The 26,064-nt window shown below is 45.2% G+C and overlaps 2 protein-coding genes across 2 annotated transcripts; both read right to left on the bottom strand.

Annotated features, from left to right (window-relative positions):
- Positions 1–7,012: 7,012 nt before the first annotated feature.
- Positions 7,013–16,503, bottom strand: LOC143383808 (sulfotransferase 2A1-like). Its single transcript, XM_076838748.1, has 6 exons — positions 16,368–16,503; positions 15,103–15,311; positions 14,206–14,332; positions 10,868–10,962; positions 9,014–9,191; positions 7,013–7,125 (listed from the first exon to the last, which is right to left on the bottom strand). The coding sequence occupies exons 1-6, from the start codon at positions 16,501–16,503 to the stop codon at positions 7,013–7,015; spliced, it is 858 nt and encodes a 285-aa protein (XP_076694863.1).
- A 726-nt stretch (positions 16,504–17,229) lies between these two features.
- Positions 17,230–25,106, bottom strand: LOC143384323 (sulfotransferase 2A1-like). The gene is made up of 6 exons (XM_076839354.1): positions 24,971–25,106; positions 23,722–23,930; positions 22,838–22,964; positions 19,360–19,454; positions 17,477–17,620; positions 17,230–17,253 (listed from the first exon to the last, which is right to left on the bottom strand). Exons 1-6 carry the CDS (start codon positions 25,104–25,106, stop codon positions 17,230–17,232), a joined length of 735 nt encoding a protein of 244 aa, XP_076695469.1.
- Between the last annotated feature and the right edge of the window lie 958 nt (positions 25,107–26,064).

Raw genomic sequence — 26,064 nt, 5'->3', positions numbered from 1 at the left:
GGTGATGAGCTCTCTGTGCAAGGTGCAGGGGTTCCAGCTGTATCCATCATTGGATGTTGGGGGTGGTACCGGGAGACTGGACTTTGAAGTAAAGTCAAAAGTATCATTAACTTTTCTGGTTGTCGAATTAACTGGGTGATTAAAAAAATTGTGACTGGTGATCCAAATTTCTTGGCATTGAGCAATTTTGGATTCATTCAGGGAATGAGAAGATCAGGGTCTGAGCATGAGTTTATGGACAGGACCCCATAGCAAGTGCTGCAAAATAACCCCACTGATGAATCCGTGTGACCTGTTTATTTGCATATTGAAGAGTTTTCAAAATGAAATTTTACATGAAATCAATAGATACAGTGTAAAAATAATAGCCTGGAAGGACTTTGTGGAACTGTGGATGGAAGACTCTTGACTCTAAAGGACAAGAACCTGCTTCAGAGTCAGTAGACAGAGGGGTGGACTGTCACTGGACTCCAGGGCCCAGTCCTCCCTTTCCTCCTGATTAACCTGTGGGAGTGGGTTGCCTGCTGTCGGGATTTAGGACTCAGATGACAGAATCTTCATATCTACCACATCAAAGATCCATGGAAGCTCTGTTTCGTCCTTGGTCGAGCACTCTCAGTGCCCAGGAGACTCGGGGACCAACAGCTTCTCATGTTCAAGCAACCCGCCCATCCAGGGGGCCCATAATAGTGACCTACTGATCCCAGGAATGTGAAAGATGCACCTCCATTTTATCAGTTCCCATGGGCTTCTGTCAGCTACAAGGAAAACCAGCTGATCAATGACGTAAACCCCGCATTGAAGGCAACGGGGTTTCATGTAGATGTTGATGATCAGGAACAAAACCCTTTCCACTTTTCCTGCTGATTCCTGGGGGAAACAATAGACTGGGCACTTGTGTGTTGAACTAGGAGGTTGGACACTGAATCTAGATCTATGTGGCCACACACTGCTGTGTGCTTCCTGGGGAGAATGACCAACAGTTGGGGCACGGGTATTCGTCTGGCTGAAGGCAGAGAGGAACTGAGTCAGGCAAAGCTGCAGGTGCACATGTGCTCTGGACAGACAGAACACTGGGCACATCAAGACCAAAGAGCTACCTTTTATAAAAGGGGAAACTGTTTCCTGAGTTTGGTTTTATTACTAGTATTGCCCAGAAATTCTAGAGAGTTATGGCAATCATATGACCCTGTGAGTGCTCAGTAGTTTTGAAGTGGTGATATGTGTCTAAAGCACTGTGCACACTCAATACGTGTCGCAAGTCACATCATCCCACCAATCCCATTTATTGATTGAGGAAGTGTGGACACCACCCAGGCGACAGAGTAAAATGGTGAGCTTTCTAATGGTTAGTGGTGCACTGTTGTGACACGTAATAGTTGGCTTCATTTTGACACAATCATACACACATGAAATGTCATTTGCTCCATTTCCATCCCCAGTGGCTGTGATGTTCCTCCCCCACTCTTCCCTCCTCTATCCTCTAGTATTTATGTACTTATACTTTATAGAGATGCTTTAAGGTGGAGCCCACTGTGCTGTATTTATAATGCACACTGCATGATTTTGTCCATTCCACTCTACATTTTCTCACCTTTCCCATTCTTCTCCCCACCCACTCCACCTTCTTATTCTACACTCATCGTCCCTCTCTCTCTCTTTATGATATCAGAGCCCCACACCCCAGTTTTCCCTCTAACATTGCTCCAGCTTCCACATATGAATGAAGACATTAAACCTTCACTTTCTGAGCTGGCTTATTTCACTCAGCATGATGTTCTCCAGTTCCATCCATTTACCAAAAAATACCATGAGTTCATTCTTCATTATGACTTAGTAATATTCCACTCTGCATTTATATATACCACATTTTCTTGATCCACTCATCTGGGTTATTTCCCAAAACTTGGTTCATGTGATTCATACTGCTATATACACTGATGCAGCTGAGTCACTATAGTATTCTGACTCTAAATATGCATAAATGCCAAGGAGTTGGATTCTGGGTCACATGGGGGTACCATTCCTAGTGTTTGGGGGAATCTCCATAGTTCTTTCCTGAGTGGTTTTACTAATTTGCAGTACAACCCACAATGTGTGAGTGTGCCCTTTACCCACGTCCTCTCCAGCAGTTATTATTTGTGTTTTTGATGATTGACATTCTGAGTGGAGTGAGATGAAATTTCAATGTAGTTTTGATTTCCATTTCTGTGATTGCTAGGGACATTGAAAATTTTTTTATATATCTGTTGTCCACCTATATTTGCTCTTCTCAGAAGTGTCCTTTCAGTTCTTTTGGTAAAATGGTTACTTTATTGGAGTAATTTCCTGGGTCAGAATTGTAGTGACACTTACATATATTTCCTCTGAAGCATACTATGTCCTAAATTTGTCACCAGGAGTGACACAGTCATGCTCTCTGGTGGATCCAACAGTGTCACCAAAGCCCATTCTCAGTTCTTAACTTAAGTCCATACCCTGTCCTGGACCAGTGCTATGTCTGAGGGACAGCAGAATCCAGCACCCACTGGCCTACTGTGATCTCTGTTTTGCAGTACCCTTGTTCCTGGTGATAACCAATTTCCTGTTCTATAAATGGAGAATGCTGCGTGTCCCCTGAGTCAGAGCTGCGCTGGTCACAGTTATCCCCAGTGCCCTCGAGAGTCCACTCTGCACTGTCTACAGTTATCCCTGGTGGCACAGGAAGCTCTGACTGTATGGCTACAATCTGTCCTTCCTGTCTAGTCCCTCTGCTGGGGCTCTCCAAACATGTCACCCAGGGGATTCTACAGGAACATGATGAAGTAGGTGCCTGTACTTCATCTTTATAGAAAACTCACACAGAGTGGGCCAAAGATCTAGAGTCAGACCAAAAACTTTATAACTGCTATGAAAATCAGAGGGTCAAGTCTCCAACATAGAGTCACAGGCTTCCTCCATAAGACTCCTAAAATGTTGGAAATAAAACAAAGAATTAGCAAATGGAAAGGCATCAAATTAAAAGAGTTCTGCACAACAACAGAAGCAAGTATGTGAAGACAGATGGTAAAGAACAAGAGAGAACCTTTGCCAGCTACCCTTCTGACAGATCATAGAAAAAATTCAAAGAAACTTATCTCCAAAAACCCAAATACACAATAGATAGACATTTTCCAAAAGAAGAAATATAGATATTCAACAAATATATCAATATATTGAACTATGATTAATATCCTAGGCAATCAGGGAAAAGTAAATCAAAACTGCAAATCAATTTCATCTCACTCTAATTAGAATGTCAAGAATGGAGACTAATAATAAATTTGGTGAGGGCCCGGGAGAAAGGAGCACCTTTGCACTGTTGATGGGATTATAAATCAGCACAACCACTATGGAGCTAGGAATGGAGATTCTTCAATGTTAGGAATGGAGTCACCACGTGCCCCAGCTCTGTCACAGCTTGGTATTTACTCAAAATAATTCCAGTCAGCATCCTAAACAGCAGTACATGCACACCCCTGGTTATGCCAGTGACACTCACAATAACCAAGTTAAGGGAAACAACCTGTCAAATGATGAGTGGATACTAAATTTGTACACATACACAAGGAAGTTTTATTCAGTGATAAAGAATTACAAAATAATGTCATTTGCAGGCAAATGAATTCAAATGGAGAACATCTTATTATGTGAGACAAGTAAGACAGAAGTTCAGTGGTTGTACATTTTATCTCATTTGCAGAAGCTGGAAAGGAAAAAAGAAATAGACGAAACAGTGGAGTCTTAAAAATGCACCAGGGGAGGGATGAAGGAGGGAAGGGGAAGGGGGAGGGGTGCAAGATAGTGAAACAGACCTGATTATGCTGTGTGCATGTGTGTGCCAAGTCGAACCCAGCTCTTCCTGTGATCATCACGCATCAATAACATAGTAAGGTAAAAGGGGAATCTTACTAAAGTTCATCACCCCACCAAGTGGCAGAGCGGCACTTGGTTCCCGTCTTCCATAAGAAACAATGAATCACAGCTCAGTGAAAACTGCCATTGACTCTCCCAGAGATGGAGCGAGCAGTGGGTCAGTTTTTATCTCCTACAAAAGTGAAGATGTTGTTCCCAGTTTGCATTTAGAACATGGTGCAGTGCAGCTGTCAATCCACTGGGGATATGTGAGTGTCGTCATCAGGCAGCAGGGTGGTTTGGCAATGTTAACCACAAGTGCTGAGCATGTGGTTCCGTTGACGTCTTGCGAGAGCGGAGCACCCCACCCTATGGGCATTCCTGTCAGGCCTGAAAGAATGTGGATCCCTGAAGCACTCCAAGCTGCTCATAGCTGCTGGTTGCAACTGAAGGCAATTCCACCATTTCCTCCACTTTTATTAAATTTGTTGCCAAAGGACAACCCTGATGAGAGAACAAAGCAAAAGGGAAAAGCATAGGAAAAAAGTGCGAAGGACCAAGAAGGAGAAAGGCATCCAGACATGGCCCATCCCAAGGTGCCAATCCTGGAGATCCTTCTGTGCTACTGGGCACCTTAGCTAAGTGCCCCCCTTTTTATCTGTGACAGGGGTTGTTTGATGCCTGTGTTTCATAGATGCACAGCACAGAAGGAACGTAGGTATTCAGCCTTGACGGGTGTGTGTTGATTTTTGTGGTGATGTTCATGGGGACTGCCTCTGGGTGTCATGTGAGGTAGGCAAGAGCTCTACCCCTGCGTTACATCGCAAGCACTGAGTATTCCCTGTTTTGAGATGGAGTCTTACAAACTGCCCAGAGTGACCTCTAAAATGCAATCCACCTGCCTCAGTCATATAGTAGCTGGGCCCAGGCCTGAACCCCGACCTCTGGCTGAGTACTTATTGACTTGGAGGGTTGAACATCTGAACATACAACACACAGGAATTCCCGAAACTCCAGGTATTTGAATTTTTGAGTGGACTTTCCTCTCAAATTACCTCCAGAGCTGAGGAGAAGCCACCTCATGGAACCCAGGTGGCCGTCCTGCCAGTCCTCAAACAGCCTGAACGTGTCTCCATTTCAGGTCACTTACATTTGGCTCTGTCTGCCACAAGTGTTCCTGAAAGATGGCAGACCCTCTCTCTCCCTCTCCCCATTCCTCATGTCTTAGGAAAGCCCTGTCACTGGCTCAGACGGCCCTTCTTATCACTATCTAAAATGGCGACTCTGACGACTCCGTCTCTCCCTCACCGTGACGTGATGCTCCACAGTGGGTGTCTCTGCCTGACTCCACACTCTACATTTGATCCGACCTACGTTGACATTCATTTCTGTGAATGGGGGGTCATTATCTTTCTCCTCATGGGCACTGCACACTGTAGGATGGGGGGGACTAGGCTTTAACCATCTACCTCCAGTCAGACAAGACGCTCCCTGACAATGGGCACATGACCAACCGCCATTGGCTGAGTTCACAGGCCAGGCCTTCCTCAGAGATTTGGTGTGAGAACCTTGGGACTCTATGTGGAGAGAGCCTTCAGGCCCAAACAGGGCAGCTGTGGAGCTGTGAAGAAGAATGACTGTTGCTGCCCCGAGCCTAGTGCCCGTGACCTGCTCTGTGATCCTCATAAGTAATGTCTGATGTTCACACCTGCCAGAGAGTAGGCGAGAGTGATTTCCAACGTCTTTTCTGTGGCTGACCTTCATGACTGTGTGTTTTCACCAGTTAGTTCTTCCCATTAGAACTTCTGGATCTGAAGACTTGAGAGCCAAGGTTAGGCCTTGCTGGAAATGATGCCTGAGATGTCCAGTTGCCCAGCTCTGCTGCACTGACAACAGTGTGAACAGCCTTGTTGGTGGGCTGTGGGATAACCCTTACCAATGCCTTACTGTTCACAGATCGGGGGTGGGATTTACAAATCGCTCATGGAAAAACACAAATAAAATACACTTATTGTGTTTAGATTGCATTTGGATTGATCGAAAATCCTGGGTCTCTGTCATGGTGAGCTTGTCACTATCTTATGTAGATTTTAAGTCCTTGAGTATAGACTGAGGAGTAAGGTGCAGGAGACTAATACTACATAGCTCTGCTGCACAACCTCCAAATTTATTGAACTGTACAGTGAACTAGCAGCAGTCAGAGGTAGAGTTTATTTGGACTTTACCTTCATTACAGGATTATGGAGAAAATTTCATAACACCTACAGGGGCCAATGAGTGAACAGTCCAGTTCAGTTCTAATGTATCCTAAGAAAACTCTAACTTTGTGTAGGCTTGCCAAATAGTGCTTTAAATATGGGGAAATTGGTGAGGAGGAAACCCAGAGTCACTTACAGGAGAACAGAAAACTGTGTCCCAAGTCTGAGTAGAAAGGAGAGCTCAGAATATATTGTTCCTTTCACATTGATGTAAATTTTAAAAGTCTCAGACAGAGCAATTGTTATTTATGATATAAACACCACGAGGAAAGAAAATAAAACTAGTCTGGAAATTGCAGTCCTCCAGATCCTCATCACAACACAATCTGGAGATGAACATAAAGAAAAGGAACCTCAAGTGCTGCTACATTTTATTTCTTGTTTTAAGAATGAGAGACGATTCTGGGTGATATTCATCTTACATTGGTAGGCTTCTGTCTGTTTAAAATTATACATGAGTTTTTAAATGCCAGGATGTGACAAAGTGAATAGGGAAATTCCAGTCATTTTTACAAGCAAGTGATCAGAGAAGCAAAATACAGGCTCCAGAATGAAGAAACAGGTTTTAAATTCTGTCAGAGCTTTGTAGGTTCACATAGGAGTTGGGTTCATGCAGAGAAACCCACCCATGTGTGGAAGTTTATTTCCCTTCCTGATCCCCTTCCCCACAAGCCCCTCCCCCTCCATTCTCCTCCTCTGACCGACTAGAAGTCCTTTTGCTCTCGATTATCTTATATTCCATTGTTCTTTATGTTACCCTCTCCCCCCGCCCCCTTTCCCTGTAGAAGTGGTTTGTATGTGAAGAGCCCCTCAGTCCTGAGCATGTCCCAGGACAGGAAGACCTTCACTGTGTCCATGGAAGATCCTGGATCTGGCGGAGCTCACTCCCATGGGAACAGGTCTTTGGGGAAACCCGCCATCTTCTCCTGGTAAACTTCATCAAAGGCTTCAGCTTGGGCCACTGTGAAGTGATTCTTCCAGTCCCCACAGATGCCTGGAAAACATGAAGTAGACGCAGATCAGATCCAGGGAGAGGTCTTAAGACGGCTACCTCCTCCCTGCTCTGTCAAGACAGCAGAGTGACCCCTGGGACATGGTGAGGCCTTCTCCTGCCTGGCCACCATGCGCATTCCCCTCTCCCTGTCTGGAAGGTGGTCCTGACTGCCCTTCTCTCCAAACCACCCTGCACAGAATCCACAAGCAGCCATCCTGGCTATAAATCAGAACACCTGGACTGGAACTAAGGCTGACCACTTGTTTTTTGAGCCCTTTGGCCCAAGGTAACAAAATTTCTGACCTGGGTGATGAGAGCAGGTCAGTAGTCTCTCTGCCCTGGCCAATCCCTGTGATCAGTTCTTCTGCACAAGGAACCCATGGTGACCCCTTGCCAAACCCAGTGGCTCCAGTCCCTGGAGGCTCAGAGTCTCCCAGGACGTCCAGTCTCCTTCAGCCAAGTTCCCTGGTGCTTTGAGGCTCTAGCTGTAGGGTCCTTGTTGGTTGGGACTCCGTCCCTGGGACTGCCCATTTGCTCTCTCGGCTCCATGACACAGTCTTCTGATTCAGCTTCAGACTTGCCATGTGCCCCCTCCTCAGGGTGTTTACCTTCCCTGCTCCTCACCCCAGAGTGCTGTCCTAGCAGACACCTCCACCTCTGTCCATTGGCCTCACTCATATGTTTACTCCAGTGCAGTGACACAGTGGGGCTCTCAGCTCAGAACCCTACATCTCCATCCTCGTTCATAGCAATGATCAAACATGATATGTTCTGAGCTGCATATGTTAGAAATGCATAAGATATGCATTTCTAACATATTAGGGTGTAAGATCATTTTCACAAATTTCTTAAGAATTACTGCTTAAAGGAATTACACCGTATATGCTCAATAAATATTTTTTGAAAGGATTGATAAAGAATGAGGAAGAGACTAGCATAATACCCTGCTTTACAGAAAAGGATTTTTTAAAAATTCCCAGGAGGGGAAACCCAGTGACAGACTGGTGGTGGTGACATGGGTGCTAAATATATGGACATGATTCTTACCTTTACTTATGTGATTACAGCATTATGCATCATATACATTAATTTTCACATAGCAGACTGATCTAATAAATTATTAACAATATAACAATAGCTAACCCAATGTAAGATGTGCAGGTAAACAATACACTCCAATGAATATAAAGTAGCCGCCTATGTCTTATGTCATGGCTGTCCTAATACCACACACGACTCCCATTTTCATAGTTATCTTCATTAGTAGAACAATCTTTACTGATTTCTTCTGCTAGGCCTTGGCTCCACCCTGAGTCCCATACCCATCTCTGTTTTATAGCTCTGAGTTCCAGGCTCACTGGGTGGCAGGAATCCTGACCTCCTGAATATCCCTTGAAGCATTTAGTGTATTGATTTCATGGGGCACCGTTTCAGATCCATGTGAACTGGAGGAATATGGCAAAACAGGTCCTGCCACTACTTGGAGCAGACATTATCAATAGGCCTGAACCCAAGGGTGGGGACATGATTCATCTTTGCTCACAGGAAGGAGGCCTTACAATGTCTCATGGCTAATGCCCTCCTCTCACTCTCTCCAGTCGTGTCTTTCTCTGTGTCTCCCTCTCTTTAGGGCAGTGCTCTGTGGCAAGTCACCAGTGGAGTAGCCCAGACACCACCATCTCCAGAACCCCCTCCTTCCCAAGACGGAGTCACCTTCCCAGGAACCTGCAGCCCATCCCAGGCCCATGACACAGTTTTCCTGAAGGGCACGAGAGGCTTTCTGGGCCATGAAGGGCTCAAGTTGAAATGTCCCACACCTGCATTCTTAGTGCCGGGGAAACACAAGATGCCCACGTAGGCTCACCCTCTCTGAATCCAGGACATTTACCTTTTCTTGTAAGTAAGAAAGGCCTAGTAATGAAAGCTTCAGGCAACATTTCAAAGTTGGACATCTTGTTTTGTCTCATGACTTGGAAGGAGCTGTTCTTGAGGACGGAGTCCAGTTCTTCTGGACTCAACTTCTTCCCCAGGAACTGACAGATCCTCTCTATGGCGCTCCTTGGGTCCTACATGTGAACATGAAGAGGGAAGCTGTGAGCGGGCAGGAGAGCAGGACTTGGAGGATGGGAAGGGTGTTAGGAGGGCTGTGGGGAGGAAGGGGAGGGGAATGACGTCAGGATGGGAGCAGCCTGCTGGGGACCCAGAGCAGGGAGGCAGGGCCAGGGCCAGCAGAGGGCTGAGGTCTGTGGTGACTGAAGATCACAGGGGCTTCCAGGAGGCGGAGTCAGGACACCCCAAAGGCAGGGGCTGGGGTTTCTAAGGAGACGCCTGAGGTTTCAAGATAAGGCAGGGAGACACAGTCCCCAAAGGCTAATGCTCACCCCAAGTGATCCTGCGTCCCTTGACTGACACTTAATAACACATGGGGCTTTACAATGTCTCCTTAACTTGACCCCATGATTATCGATGGTTTTCCGGGGAGATCACAGCAAGGGAACAGGTCGTTATGAGAAGAGAGGGTTTCCTTGGAGACCTAGACCTCCTGTCAGCACCACAGTCCTTTATTATTGTCATGTTTCCACGAGCCCCAGTCACTGAGTGACAGAAGACCCAACTGTGGCAATGATGTAAGCACAGGTTGTTGGTTGGAGAGGAGCATCACAGGAGTGTGCAGCTTGCTGCTGAGGTGGCTGAAGGGGGCACCAAGGCTCCTCCCTGAGGACCGACCTCATCTGAGGACACAGCAGAACAGGAAGCAGCTCAGGAAGGTGACCAGGGTCCCTTCTCCAGGGGAACAGGTGCCTGAGCCTGTGGCACCTTCTCTGTCCCCAAGGCACACCCACAGGACAAGGGTTTTCTAAGGTCTGCTCACTCCTTTACTTTTGTACATTTTTGAACACTTCTGAAAGAACTTCTAAATATTTTAAAGCTTTCTGTTCCTTATGGACCTGTGAGCCTCCCTCAGAGCCCTGTGCATCTCTGTGCAGTTTATGGGCAGTTTTTTTCCTGCACCAGCAGAAAAATAGCGTTAGGCTAAGTACCTGCTCAAAGTGTGACGATCCAATCAGTGTAAGTGGCACATCTGCAAACTTGATGACGGTATTTATTTAGTTGGGAACATTCTAAATACTCTCCATTTGCTATTTTGAAATATATACTTAGTTACTCTTCTCCTCAGTCCCACCCTGTGCCTCAGGTCACTGGAAGTCATTGCTGTTCCCAGATGTACCCTGCACCCACCCACCAGGGCTGAGCTCATCCACAGGCCCTGCCTGTTACTCCAGCCCCTGACCCCTCACAATAGTTACCCAAAGTGGCACCTCACATTCATGTCACTTTGTCAGTCAAGGGGGAAGCCAGAAAGGTGGACCTAACTCTGGGATTAGTGCTTTCTGCCCCACCCCCTCTGATGGCTAGGTTTCTGGGAACAGAGCAGGTCCTGCAGGCAGAGACCTTGGCAGCCCTAGGGGGTGGATAAGCCATTTCACTCAGCCTCAGTTTGTGGAAGGGCCCTTTAGAGGTTGCCAGATGCAATTAGTTGGAAGATATGAAGAAAGAGCTTGGAGCTTGGGGAGGGTCTCACAGAAGCAGGGAAATGGAGGCCAGAGGCCCATCTACTCTCAGTGACCTCCACAGCCTTTGCTTTGACAGGGAACATAGAAGAGAGACACATAGGACCAGGGACGTTGGGGAGAGTAATGATGTTGGGGTGCTGTAGGCGTCAGTATGAGAGGGGGCTCACCTTCTGCAGCTCTTCATAACTCAGCAGCAGGACATTCTCCCTCTCTCTCATGGACATCCAGCCACGAATGTGCTCGAACCATGATCCATAGGGCACTGTGGATCAGGCAGAGCTGTGTAGGTTACACACTGCAAAAATAGGACTGAGCCATCCCTGTCACTCTAAACACGCTGACAGCTTGATTCACATATTATTGATCAATGCTGCTCAAACTAGGTAATGAAATAGAGAGGGGAATCTTTCCTAAATTCATTCTATCCAACTAGTCGCATACTGACACCCATCTGGGAAACATAGATCATGTAAGAAAACAACAGACCAATATTTCTGCTGAACACAGATACAGAACAGCTTATTAAAATTGCAGCAAATTCTACTCAGCATTAAGATTATACACAGGACAAGTTGTGTTCACACTTTAAGACTGTACATCATGAGATGTTGATTTTCAATCCAGGGATGTAAGTTTGGGAGAACATGGGCAAATCCATAAATGTATTCCCCCACATCAATAGAATTTGCCTTGACAGAGAAACATGGCTGAGCATCATGAGGGCTGTGTGTGACAAACCCCAAACCATCATCATGCTAATTGGGGAAAAACTGGAAGCATCTCTCCTACCATCAGGAACAAGGCAAGGATGTCCACTTTCACCACTGCCATTCAACAGAGCTCTAGAGACTCGAGGTGTTGGCAGAGAAGGGAATCAAAACCTCACCAGTGGGAAAGAAAGAAGCCACGTTATAAGAGGTGATAAGAGGCTCTGCTGTGAACACCCAAGAACCTTTCCCCCAAAACTCCTAGAAATGATCAATTGAGGAAAATACAACATCAAAAATCAACATGCAAAAAACAAGCACTTTTCTTCAACATGAGAATGAATGTGTTGAGGAAGAATTCAAGAATGCAATTCCATTCACAAAGTTTTCAACAAATACCCAGGTAGAGGAATGTGATGGTGCAAACCTGTATCCCAGATACTCGGGAGGCTGAGGCAGGAGGATCAAGAGTTCAAAGCCAGCCTCAGCAACTTAGGGAGGCCCTCTCTCTAGATAAAGTATGAAAAGTGGCTGGGGATGTGGCTCAGTCATAGAGCACTTGACTAGCTGCTGCAGAGCCCTGGGTCTAAATCCACTGCCATAGAATAATAATAATGATGCTGAAGTTATAATTTTTAAAAGTCTATCCAGTCTCAAATCATACTGAAGAGGTATAGTGACAAAAAAAGTGTGCTAATATCAAAACATTCACTTAGATCAGTAGATTAGAAGAGAAGACTCAGAGACAGACCCACACAGATGGAGTCAAATGATCCTCAAGAAAGACACCAAAAGCAAATGTTGGAGAAAACAAAGCCTATTTAATAAATGGTGCTTGGAAAACTGAAAATATATAGTTAGAATGATGAAGCTAAATCCTGCAGAAAAAATCAACTCCAAGTAGATCAAAAGTCAGGAATTATACCATGAACACTGTAACTTCTACTGGAAATCATAGTGCCTATCCTCTGACCTGTAGGTGCAAGCGATACTTCTGTAAGACTCCTAGTGTTCAGGAAAGAAAACCAGGAGTTGATAAATGGAGAGGCTCAAGTTAAAAGCTTCCACACAGTGAGGAGAGAGACAGAGAGAGAGGGCTCACAGAAGGGAGCAAAACCTTTTCCAGCTAATTTTCTGACAGAAGATTATCATCCAGAGCATAAAAAGAACTCAAAATAAGTTCATTATTATTATTTATTTCTTCTAATTAGTTATATATACAGTAGAATGCATTTTGATTCATTGCACACAAACAGAACACAACTTTTCATTTCCCTGGTTTGCATGATGTGGAGTCCCACTACATCTGCACTCACACATGGACTTAGGATAATGATGTCCATCTCATTCCACCGTCTTTCCTGCCCCCATGTCTCCTCCCCTGCTTTGTCCAATCACAGTTCCTCCATTCTTCCCTTGACCATCCCTTTTGGTTCAGAGTCCACTTATCACAGAGAACATTTGGCCTTTGTTTTTTTAGCATTAGCTTACTTTGCATGGCATGATATTCTAAACTTCCATCCATTTACCTGCAAATGCTATAATTTTATTCTCTCTTAATGCTGAGTAATAATCCATTGTGTATAAGTGCCATAGTTTCTTTATCCATGTAGCTATTGAAGGGCATCTAGGTTGCTTCTGAGTTTAGCTATTTTGAATTGAGCTGGTATAAATACTGGTGTGGCTGTGTCACTATTGTCTGCTGATTTTAAGTCCATTGGGTAAAGACCAAGGAGTGGAATAGCTGGGTCAAATGTGGTTCCATTCCAAGTCTTCTAAGGAATCTCCATACTGCTTTCCAGAGTGGTTGCACCAATTTGCAGTGCCACCAGCAATGTATGAGTGTGCCTTTTCCCCTTAACACATCATACCACACTTCTTGTTGCATGTATTTTTGAAAATTGCCATTATGACTGGAGTGAGATGAAATCTTAGAGTCGTTTTAATTTGCATTTCTCTACTTACTGGAAATGTTGAACATTTTTTCATGTCTTTGTTGATTGATTGTATATCTTCTTCTGAGAAGTGCCTGTTCAGTTCCTTAGCCCATTTATTGATTGGGATAAGATGAAAAGACTTAACAGTAAATACCAAATAACCAAATCAAGAGATGGGCAAATCACAATCATTTCTCAAAAGAAGGAATACAATGGCCAATAATTTTATGAGAAAAATTTTTAACGTTTTTAACAACCAGAGAAAAGCAAATAGAAACTACATGGAGATCGTGTCTCATTCCAGTTACAATGTCAATCATCAAGAACACAAATAGTAATAAACACTGGCAGGGATTAAGTGAAAAGGAGCACTTACACACTATTGGGATTGGAGATTAGTACAACACTAATTGTAAAGAAAATCAGTCTGAAGTTTCCTGAAAAGACTAGGAATGGAGCCAGCATGTGCCCTAATCATATAGGTCCTTGGGATCCATCAAAACAAAGTCAGCACACTACAGCAACACATGCACCCCAGGTGGATAGCAGTTCAACTCCCAGCAGCTGAACTCTGGGACCAGCCTTGGTGTCCACTGACTGATGAATGGATACAGAGAATGTGGTTCATACACAATGGAATTCACTCAGTTATAAAGAAGGACTAAATTGTGTCATTTGCAGGAAAATGGATGGAACTGCAGACCAGCATGCTGATTGAAACAAGCCAGACTCACTGAGTCAAGGGTCATCTGTTTTCTCTCATATGTGGAAAATATGCAGAAGAATAAAATAGGTATACCACAAAACAAGAGAAAGACCCGCCGAGTCCAGGACAGAGACCTATATGTGAAAATCACTCACCGTTTCCTTGGATGAACCACTGAAAATACTGTTCCAGTGACTCTGGTTGCTTACATACTTTTGTCATAGTCTGATGATAATAACCTGACACAAGAACATCCTTGGGATTTCTCATGATATATATCACCTTAAATTAGGGAAAATGAGAAAATGAAAAGTAAGTCTCAGTCATTTCCCCACCTTGATCTTGATCTTTCTCTGGGAAGTTCTTACTTAATCTTTATTAGACATGATGGGTTCCTTCAATAAATTAGTTATAGCATTCATTCACCAAATATATATATTATGATTATCATTTTAATTTACATATAACAGAAGAATGCATTACAATTCTTAATTTGTTAGATCTTGGATATCCATGATCTGTACTGATCACCCATCAGCCATGGGGAGGCTGGAGAGGTTGCTGATCACAGAGCACAGAGACATGCAGAGGGCTGGCATCATTACCTAGCTAGCCACAACTTCTAGCAGTCCCCTGGATGTGAGCATTCATCAGTGTATGCTGGCTCTGCTCCCTACATACGGGCAACACTGACTTGGGTGCTCCCTTGTACCTGGCAGGAGGCTGTGATTGAGTGAGAATTGGCGGACATCTGTAAGAGCTGGGACACTCTAGTGTAGATGCAGTTATAATTCTGGTTACACATGGAATGTGGTTTTCTAAGATTCTGAATTTAGACAGTCATATTACCGCTGAATTCAGCTGAGGCTAATCTGAAAAATGGTCTACATCCTTGCCCTGAAGTGTGGTCTGGTTTTGGCCACATGAACCTAAATTATATCTGGGAATTGCAGTCTCACCAATCTACCCAGTGAGCACACACCCCAGCAAGATCTGCAGGGTTGCCTAGGCACTGGGAAGGGGAAAGCATGGGCTGAACATTAGGCACTGACCTTGGCCTTGGAAGTGAATAAAGACTTGGGGAAGAGATGAAAGGGGAGGTGAGATGTCATGAGCCGCGGGCCCTCTCTCTCATTTAAAAGTGTGTAACCCCCATCTGTCTCTATCCAGGGTGAGCGTTCCCAGGTGGGCACAGATCGAATCCACTTGGTATCACCATGGGAGTGAATCAGGCAGAGAATTTCAATCATCCAGTTGGTTCCTAGAAAAGGAAGGAAAAGTGACAGTCACTCACTTCATCCTGGCTTGTGAACAAAACTTATGATAAAATACATAACATGCACTTGACCATCTGCCCGTGTTAAGCATGCCATGGGGTGGTGCTGAGCAGCGTTCAGCATGTTCCTGCTGTTGCTCAGCCAATGTCCAGAAGCTTTTTGTCTTGAAAAACTGAAACTCTCTGCTCGTTAACTACATTTTCCTACTAATTCCATCTATCAGGCCCTGGAACCCATCATGGGGCTCTCTGTTTCTGTGAACTTGACTATTCTTTGCCCCAGGGATTCCTATAGTATTTGTCCTTTTGTGCCCATCAGACTGCACTTAGCATGAGTCCCAGTATTGACCTATATTGTAGAAGGAGTCAGCCTGTCGTCCTGGTTAAGGCTGAATCTTACTCCATTGTATCAACTCCCCACATTTTGTTTACGCATTAAATTACCAGTGGATTTTTGGTAGCTTCCAGCCCTTAGCTCGTAGCTGCGATCCTTCTAATATGTCCCAACTTCCCTTGACTTTCCAACCTCGTGTCCCTTCACAGGTCATTGGCCCCAATCCTCGCCCAGTTTGCAGTGCTCCTGCCCCCAGCCCCTCTCCTGTAGGTGCATGACACATGTCCTTTCAGTCCCTTGAATTTTCCAGGCTCTTTCTGATTCCCAGGCTCTGTCCATGCCGACCCTCCTGCTCTACAGTACCCTCCACCACAGGACCTCCATTCCGACTTTTCCTTCCTGTTCAGCTGGTATTTCACCAGGAGGTCTTCACAGGCCACCCTCTTCCACCCCCTTCTCCATGCCACCACACAAACGCCCAAATCTGCTTACGATTCACTCCTGTATCTCCCTCTGATACCTCAGATGACCCCTGCTGAGCACTTAGTCACTCTGTCCTAGTCTGGATGCAAGTGGCCTGGGGCACCGCCCCTTCTTCCCTAAAGCAGGGGTCCCTGGCATGGAGAGGGCAGGCCATCCATCTGCTGAGTAAGCGAGGAACTCAGCCATCGCCTTTCCCATTGATGGTCCCTGTCCTGTCTCCTTACCTGATTTGGGGTAGGTCACCAATACTGTGTCTTCATCCTTTATCACAAACTGAGCACCTGCTTCTTTCAAAACTTCAGAACTAAAACCAATCACAGGGAAACGTATCCCTTCAAACCACAAGTAGCCATCTGTCATGGTGATGAGCTCTCTGTGCGAGGTGCAGGGGTTCCAGCTGTATCCACAATTGGATGTTGGGGGTGATACTGGGAGACTGGACTTTGAAGTAAAGTCAAAAGAATCATTAACTTTTCTGGTTGTCAAATTAACTGGGTGATTAAACAAAATTGTGACTGGTGATCAAAGTTTCTTTTAAATGAGCAATTTTGGACTCATTCAGGGAATGAGAGGATCAGGATCTCAGCATGTGTTCATGTACGCGACCCCATAGCAAGTGCTGCAAAATAACCCCACTGATGAATCCATGGGATCTGTTTATTTACATATTGAAGAGTTTTCAAAATAGAAATTTTACAAGAAATCAACAGATACAGTGTAAAAATAATAGCTGGAAGGACATTCTGCATTGTGGCCTGAAGACTCTAAAGGACAAGAACCTGATTCAGAGTCAGCAGAAAGAAGGGTGGACTGTCACTGACTCCAGGTCCAGTCCTCCCTTTCCTCCTGATTAACCTGTGGGAGTGGGTTGCCTGCTGTCAGGATTTAGGGACTGAGATGAGAGAATCTTCATATCTACCACATCAAAGAGCCATGGAAGCACTGTTTCGTCCTTGATCGAGCACTCTCAGTGCCCAGGGGACTCGGGGACCAAGAGCTCCACATGTTCAAGCAACCCGCCCATCCAGGGGGCCCATAATAGCGACCTACTGATCCCAGGAATGTGAAAGATGCACCTCCATTTTGTCAGTTCCCATGGGCTTCTGTCAGCTACAAGGAAAACCAGCTGATCAATGACGTAAACCCCGCATTGAAGGCAACGGGGTTTCATGTAGATGTTGATGATCAGGAACAAAACCCTTTCCACTTTTCCTGCTGATTCCTGGGGGAATCAATAGACTGGGCACTTGTGTGTTGAACTAGGAGGTTGGACACTGAATCTAGATCTATGTGGCCACAGACTGCTGTGTGCTTCCTGGGGAGAATGACCAACAGTCGGGGCACGGGTATTCGTCTGGCTGAAGGCAGAGAGGAACTGAGTCAGGAAGGAGCTGTTCTTGAGGACGGAGTCCAGTTCTTCTGGACTCAACTTCTTCCCCAGGAACTGACAGATCCTCTCTATGGCGCTCCTTGGGTCCTACATGTGAACATGAAGAGGGAAGCTGTGAGCGGGCAGGAGAGCAGGACTTGGAGGATGGGAAGGGTGTTAGGAGGGCTGTGGGGAGGAAGAGGAGGGGAATGACGTCAGGATGGGAGCAGCCTGCTGGGGACCCAGAGCAGGGAGGCAGGGACAGGGCCAGCAGAGGGCTGAGGTCTGTGGTGACTGAAGATCACAGGGGCTTCCAGGAGGCGGAGTCAGGACACCCCAAAGGCAGGGGCTGGGGTTTCTAAGGAGACGCCTGAGGTTTCAAGATAAGGCAGGGAGACACAGTCCCCAAAGGCTAATGCTCACCCCAAGTGATCCTGCGTCCCTTGACTGTCACTTAATAACACACGGGGCTTTACAACGCCTCCTTAACTTGACCCCATGATTATCCATGGGTTTTCCTGGGAGATCACAGCAAGGGAACAGGTCGTTATGAGAAGAGAGGGTTTCCTTGGAGACCTAGACCTCCTGTCAGCACCACAGTCCTTTATTATTGTCATGTTTCCACGAGCCCCAGTCACTGAGTGACAGAAGACCCAACTGTGGCAATGATGTAAGCACAGGTTGTTGGTTGGAGAGGAGCATCACAGGAGTGTGCAGCTTGCTGCTGAGGTGGCTGAAGGGGGCACCAAGGCTCCTCCCTGAGGACCGACCTCATCTGAGGACACAGCAGGACAGGAAGCAGCTGCAGGAAGGGGACCAGGGTCCCTTCTCCAGGGGAACAGATGCCTGAGCCTGTGGCACTTTCTCTGTCCCCAAGACACACCCACAGGACAAGGGTTTTCTAAGGTCTGCTCACTCCTTTACTTTTGTTCATTTTTGACCACTTCTGAAAAAGCTTCTAAATATTTTAAAGCTTCCTGTTCCATCTGGACCTGTGAGCCCCCCTCAGAGCCCTGTGCATCTCTGTGCAGTTCATGGGCAGTTTTTTCTGCACCAGCAGAAAAATAGCGTTAGGCTAAGTACCTGCTCAAAGTGTGACAATCCAATCAGTGTAAGTGGCACATCTGCAAACTCAGATGACAGTATTTATTTAGTTGGGAACATTCAAAATCCTCTCCATTTGCTATTTTGAAATATATACTTAGTTACTCTTCTCCTCAGTCCCACCCTGTGCCTCAGGTCACTGGAAGTCATTGCTGTTCCCAGCTGTACCCTGCACCCACCCACCAGGGCTGAGCTCATCCACAGGCCCTGCCTGTTACTCCAGCCCCTGACCCCTCACAATAGTCACCCAAAGTGGCACCTCACATTCATGTCACTTTGTCAGTCAAGGGGGAAGCCAGAAAGGTGGACCTAACTCTGGGATTAGTGCTTTCTGCCCCACCCCCTCTGATGGCTAGGTTTCTGGGAACAGAGCAGGTCCTGCAGGCAGAGACCTTGGCACCCCCAGGAGGTGGCATAAACCGTGGCACTCTGGTCGAGGAGTCTGATGGTACCTGCCTGTTTCCCAGATACTCGGAGGCTGAGGCAGGAGGATCAAGAGTTTGTGGAAGGGCTTTATAGAGGTTGCCAGATGCAATAGTTTGGAAGATAGGAAGAAAGAGCTTGGAGCTTGGGGAGGGTCTCACAGAAGCAGGGAAATGGAGGCCAGAGGCCCATCTCCTCTCAGTGACCTCCACAGCCTATGCTTTGACAGGGAATATGAAGGGGAGACACATAGGACCAGGGACTTCAGGGAGAGTGAGGATGTTGGGGTGCTGTAGGTGTCAGTATGAGAGGGGGCTCACCTTCTGCAGCTCTTCATAACTCAGCAGCAGGACGTTCTCCCTGTCTCTCATGGACATCCAGCCACGAATGTGCTCGAACCATGATCCATAGGGCACTGTGGGGCAGGCACAGGGATGCAGGTTACACACTGCAAAAACAGGACTGAGCCATCTGTGTCACTCTACACACACTGACAGCTTGATTCACATATTATTGATCAATGCTGCTCAAACTAGGTAATGAAATAGAGAGGGGAACCTTTCCTGAATTCATTCTATGAAACTAGTCGCATACTGATACCCAACTGGGAAACACAGATCAAGTAAGAAAACAACAGACCAATATTCCTGGTGAACACAGATACAGAACAGCTTATTAAAATTTAGCAAATCCTATTCAGCATTAAGATTATACACAGGACATGTTGTGTTCACACTTTAAGACTGTACGTCATGAGATGCTGATTTCAATCCAGGGATGTAAGGTTGGTCAACACAGGCAAATCCATAAATGTTCACCACATCAATAGAATTTGCCTTGACGGAGGAACTTGGCTGAGCATCATGAGGGCTGTGTGTGACAAACCCCAAGCCAACATCATGCTATTCAGGGGGAAAACTGGAAGCATCTCTCCTAACATCAGGAACAAGGCAAGGATGTCCACTTTCACCACTGCCATTCAATAGGGCTCTAGAGACTCGAGCCAGAGGTGTTGGCAGAGAAGGGAATCGAAACCTCACCAGTGGGAAAGAAAGAAGCCTCGTTATCACTGTTTGCAGGTGATAGGAGGCTCTGCTGTGAACACCCAAGAACCTTTCCCCAAAAACTCCTAGAAATGATCAATTGAGGAAAATAGCAACATACAAAATCAACATGCAAAAAAAAAAAAAAAAAAAACAAGCACTTTTCTTCATCACGAGAATGAATCTGCTGAGGAAGAATCCAAGAATGCAATTCCATTCACAAAGGTTTCAACAAATACCCAGGTAGAGGAATGTGATGGTGCAAACCTGTATGCCAGATACTTAGGAGGCTGAGGCAGGAGGATCGAGAGTTCAAAGCCAGCCTCAGCAACTTAGGGAGGCCCTCTCTCTAGATAAAGTATGAAAAGGGGCTGTGGATGTGGCTCAGTCATAGAGCACTTGACTAGCTGCTGCAGAGCCCTGGGTCTAATCTCCAGTGCCAAAGAATAATAATAATAATAATGCTGAAGTTATCATGTTTTAAAGTCTATCCAGTCTCAAATCATACTGAAGAGGTATAGTAACAAAAAAGTGTGCTAATATCAAAACATTCACTTAGATCGGTAGATTAGAAGAGAAGACTCAGAGACAGATCCACACAGATGGAGTCAAATGTTCCTCAAGAAAGGCACCAAAAGCAAATGTTGGAGAAAACAATGCCTATTTAATAAATGGTGCTTGGAAAACTGAATATGTGTGGTTTGAAGGATGAAGCTAAATCCTGAAGAAAAATCAACTCAGGAATTAGACAATAAACACTGTAACTACTACTTGAAATCATAGTCCTATCCTCCGACCTGTAGATGCAAGCGTTACTTCTATAAGACTCCTAGTGTTCAGGAAAGAAAACCAAGAGTTGATAAATGGAGAGGCTCAAGTTAAAAGCTTCCACAATGCAGGACCAATGTGATTCTGCAACCTGTATACTCAGAAAAATGAGAAATCATATCCCATATGATTTAAATGTATGACATGTCAGGTATTGTACTGTCATGAGTAAATAATTTTTTTTAAAAAAAGAAGGTTATACACACCAGAGACGAGACAGAGAGAATAGGCTCACAGAAGGGAGCAAAACTTTTTCCAGCAAATTTTCTAGGATTAACATTCAGAACTTAAAAAGAACTCAAAATAAGTTCATTATTATTATTTCTTTCTTCTAATTAGTTATACATACAGCAGAATGCATTTTGATTCATTGTACACAAACAGAACACAACTTTTCATTTCCCTGGTTTGCATGATGTGGAGTCGCACCACATCTGCACTCACAGATGGACTTAGGGTAATGATGTCCATCTCATTCCACCATCTTTCCTGCCCCCATGTCTCCTCCCCTGCTTTGCCCAATCAAATTCCTGTCTTCTTCCCCTGAACACCGCCCTTGCCCCTTTTGGTTCAGCATCTACTTATCAGAGAGAACATTTGGACTTTACTTTTCAGCATGAGCTTACTTTGCATAGCATGATATTCTAAACCTCCATCCATTTACCTGCAAATGCTATGATTTTATTCTCTCTTAATGCTGAGTAACATTCCATTGTGTATAAGTGCCACAGCTTCTTTATTTATTCATCTATTTAAGGGCATCTAGTTTGCTTCCAAGTTTACCTATTGTGAATTGAGCTGGTACAAATACTGATGTGGCTGTGTCACTATAGTCTGCTGATTTTAAGTCCTTTGGGTAAAGACCAAGGAGTGGAATAGCTGGGTCAAATGTGGTTCTATGCCAAGTCTTCTAAGGAATCTCCATACTGCTTTCCAGAGTGGTTGCACCAATTTGCAGTGCCACCAGCAATGTATGAGTGTGCCCTGTACCCTAACCACATCCTTACCACCCTTTTTGTTGCTTGTATTTTTGAAAATTGCCATTATGACTGGAGTGAGATGAAATCTTAGGGTAGGTTTAATTTGCATTTCTCTGTTACTGGAGATGTTGAATATTTTTTCAGGTATTTGTTGATTGGTTGTAAATCTTCTTCTGACAAGTGCCTGTTTGGTTTCTTAGCCCATTTATTGATTGGGATAAGACCAAAAATATTAACACCAAAAACCAAATAATCAAGTCAACAGATGGGAAATCACAAACATTTCTCAAAAGAAGAAATACAATGGCCAACAATTTTATGAAAAAAATTTCAATGTCTTTAACAACCAGAGAAAAGCAAATAGAAACTACACGGAGATCATGTCTCTCTCCAGTTACAATGGCAATCATCAAGAACACAAATAGGAATAAACACGGCAGAGATTGAGTGTAAGGAGCACTTACACACTATTGGGATTGGAAATTAGTACAACAGCATGGAAATCAGTATGAAGTTTCAGGAAAAGACTAGGAATGGAGCCGGCATGTGCCCTAATCATAGAGCTCCTTGGGATTCATCAAAACAAATTCAGCACACTACAGCAACACATGCACCCCAGGTGGACAGCAGTTCAACTCCCAGCAGCTGAGCTCTGGGACCAGCCTTGGTGTCCACTGACTGATGAATGGATATAGAGAATGTGGTTCATACACATAATGGATTTTACTCTGTCATAAAGAAGGACTAAATTTTGTCATTTTCAGGAAAATGGATGAAACTGGAGACCAGCATGCTGATTGAAACAAGTCAGACTCACTGAGTCAAGGGTTGTCTGCTTTCTCTCATATGTGGAAAATACGAAGAAGAAGAATAAAATAGGTATACCACAAAACAAGAGAAAGACCAGCAGAGTCCAGGACAGAGACATATACGCTAAGAACACTCACCATTTCCTTGGATGAACCATTGAAAATACTGTTCCAGTGACTCTGGATTCTTACATTGTTGTGTCATACTCCAATGATAATAACCTGACACAAGAACATCTTTGGGATTTCTCATGATATATATCACCTTAAATTAGGGAAAACGAGAAAATGATAAATCACTCTCTGTCAGTCATTTCCCACCTTGATCTTGATCTTTCCCTGGGAAGTTCTTACTTAATCTTTATTAAAAAAAGTTGGGTTCCTTTAATAAATTAGTTATAGCGGTCATTCACCAAATACACATTTTATAATTATCAATTTACATATAACAGCCGACAGCATTACAATTCTTAATTTGTTAGATCTTGGATATCCATGATCTGTGCTGATAACCCATCAGCCAAGGGGAGGCTGGAGAGGCTGCTGATCACAGAGCACAGTGACGTGCAGAGGGCTGGCATTATTGCCTAGCTAGCCACGACTCTTAGCAGTCCCCTGGATGTGAGCATTCATCAGTGTATGCAGGTGTGCTCCCTACATACAGGCAACACTGACTTGGGTGCTTCCTCGTACCCAGCAGGAGGCTGTGATTGAGGGAGTATTGGCGGACATCTGTAAGAGCTGAACGCTGGGACACTCTAGTGTAGATGTAGTTATGATTCTGGTTACACACGGAATGTGGTTTTCTAAGATTCTGACTTTAGACAGTCATATTACCCCTGAATTCATGTGAGGTTAATCTGCAGAATGGTCCACATCCTTGCACACAAGTGTGGTCTGGTTGTGGCCACTGGGAATCGCAGTCTCACCAATCTACCCAGTGAGCACTCACCCCAGCAAGATCTACAGAGTTACCTAGGCACATTGAAGGGGAAAGCATGGGCTGAACATTAGGCACTGACCTTGGCTTTGGAAGTGAATAGAGACTTGGGGAAGAGTTGGAAGGGGAGGTGAGAGGTCATGAGCCGTGGACCTTCACTCTCATTTAAACATTTGTAACCCCCATCAGATTCTATCCAGGGTGAGCGTTCCCAGATGGGCACAGATCGAATCCACTTGGTATCACCATGGGAGTAAATCAGGCAAAGAATTTCAACCAACCAGTGGGTTCCTAGAGAAGGAAGGGAAAGTGACAGTCACTCACTTCAACCTGGCTTGTGAACAAAATTATGATAAAATACATAACATGCACTTTACCATCTGCCCATTTTAAGCATGCCATCGGGTGGTGCTGAGCAGTGTTCAGCATGTTCCTGCTGTTGCTCAGCCAATGTCCAGAAGCTTTTTGTCTTGAAAAACTGAAACTCTCTGCTTCTTAACAACATTTCCCTACTAATTCCATCTTTCAGGCCCTGGAACCCACCATGGGCTCTCTGTTTCTGTGAACTTGAATACACTTTGCCCCATGGATTCATATAGTATTTGTCCTTTTGTGCCCAACAGACTGCACTTAGCATGAGGCCCAGTATTGACCTATATTGTAGAAGGAGTCAGCCTGTCGTCCTGGTTAAGGCTGAATCTTACTCCATTGTATCAAATCCCCACATTTTGTTTACGTATTAAACAACCAGTGGATTTTTGGTAGCTTCCAACCCTTGGCTCTTGGTTGAGATCCTTCTAATATGTCCCAACTTCCCTAGTCTTTCCAATCTCGTGTCCCTTCAAATGTCATTGACCCCAATCCTCGCCCAGTTTGCAGTGCTCCTGCCCCCAGCCCCTCTCCTGTAGGTGCATGACACATGTCCTTTCAATCCCTTGAATTTTCCAGGCTCTTTCTGATTCCCAGGCTCTGTCCATGCCGACCCTCCTGCTCTACAGTACCCTCCACCACAGGACCTCCATTCCGACTTTTCCTTCCTGTTCAGCTGGTATTTCACCAGGAGGGCTTCACAGGCCACCCTCTTCCACCCCCTTCTCCTGTGCCACCACACAAAACGATTCACTCCTGTATCTCCCTCTCATACCTCAGATGACCCCTGCTGAGCACTTAGTCACTCTGTCCTAGTCTGGATGCAAGTGGCCTGGGGCACTGCCCCTTCTTCCCTAAAGCAGGGGTCCCTGGCATGGAGAGGGCAGGCCATCCATCTGCTGAGTAAGCGAGGAACGCAGCCATCGTCTTTCCCATTGATGGTCCCTGTCCTGTCTCCTTACCTGATTTGGGGTAGGTCACCAATACTGTGTCTTCATCCTTTATCACAAACTGAGCACCTGCTTCTTTCAAAACTTCAGAACTAAAACCAACCACAGGGAAACGTATCCCTTCAAACCACAAGTAGCCATCTGTCATGGTGATGAGCTCTCTGTGCGAGGTGCAGGGGTTCCAGCTGTATCCACCATTGGATGTTGAGGGAGGTACCGGGAGACTGGACTTTGAAGTAAAGTCAAAAGAATCATTAACTTTTCTAGTTGTCAAATTAACTGGGTGATTAAACAAAATTGTGACCAGTGATCAAAATTTCTTTGCATTGAGCAATTTTGGACTCATTCATGGATCCTCAGGATCAGGATGTGAGCGTGAGTTCATGGGTGGGACCCCATAGCAAGTGCTGCAATGGATGGGCCTGATGGATCCGTGGGGCCTGAAGAAAGCCTTTTTTGTGTGTTTATATGTGTTTTGAAGAGTTTTCAAAATAGAAATTTTACATGAAATCAATAGATACAGTGTAAAAATAATAGCTGGAAGGACTTTGTGGAAATGTGGATGGAAGACTCTTGACTCTAAAGGACAAGAACCTGCTTTAGAGTCAGCAGACAGAGGGGTGGACTGTCACTGACTCCAGGGCCCAGTCCTCCCTTTCCTCCTGATTAACCTGTGGGAGTGGGTTGCCTGCTGTCAGGATTTAGGGACTGAGATGAGAGAATTTTCATATCTACCACATCAAAGATCCATCGAAGCTCTGTTTCGTCCTTGGTCGAGCACTCTCAGTGCCCAGGGGACTCAGGGACCAACAGCTTCTCATAGTCAAGAACCCGCCCATCCAGGGGGCCCATAATAGTGACCTACTGATCCCAGGAATGTGAAAGATGCACCTCCATTTCTGTCTGTTCCCATGGGCTTCTGTCAGCTACAAGGAAAACCAGCTGATCAATGACGTAAACCCCGCATTGAAGGCAACGGGGTTTCACGTAGATGTTGATGATCAGGAACAAAAACACTTTCCACTTTTCCTGCTGATTCCTGGGGGAAACAATAGACTGGGCACTTGTGTGTTGAACTAGGAGGTTGGACACTGAATCTAGATCTA

The sequence above is a fragment of the Callospermophilus lateralis genome, chromosome 18, assembly GCF_048772815.1.
Source record: "Callospermophilus lateralis isolate mCalLat2 chromosome 18, mCalLat2.hap1, whole genome shotgun sequence".
In the NCBI taxonomy this organism is placed as follows: domain Eukaryota; kingdom Metazoa; phylum Chordata; class Mammalia; order Rodentia; family Sciuridae; genus Callospermophilus; species Callospermophilus lateralis.
This window is presented reverse-complemented; position numbering and strand designations above follow the sequence as displayed.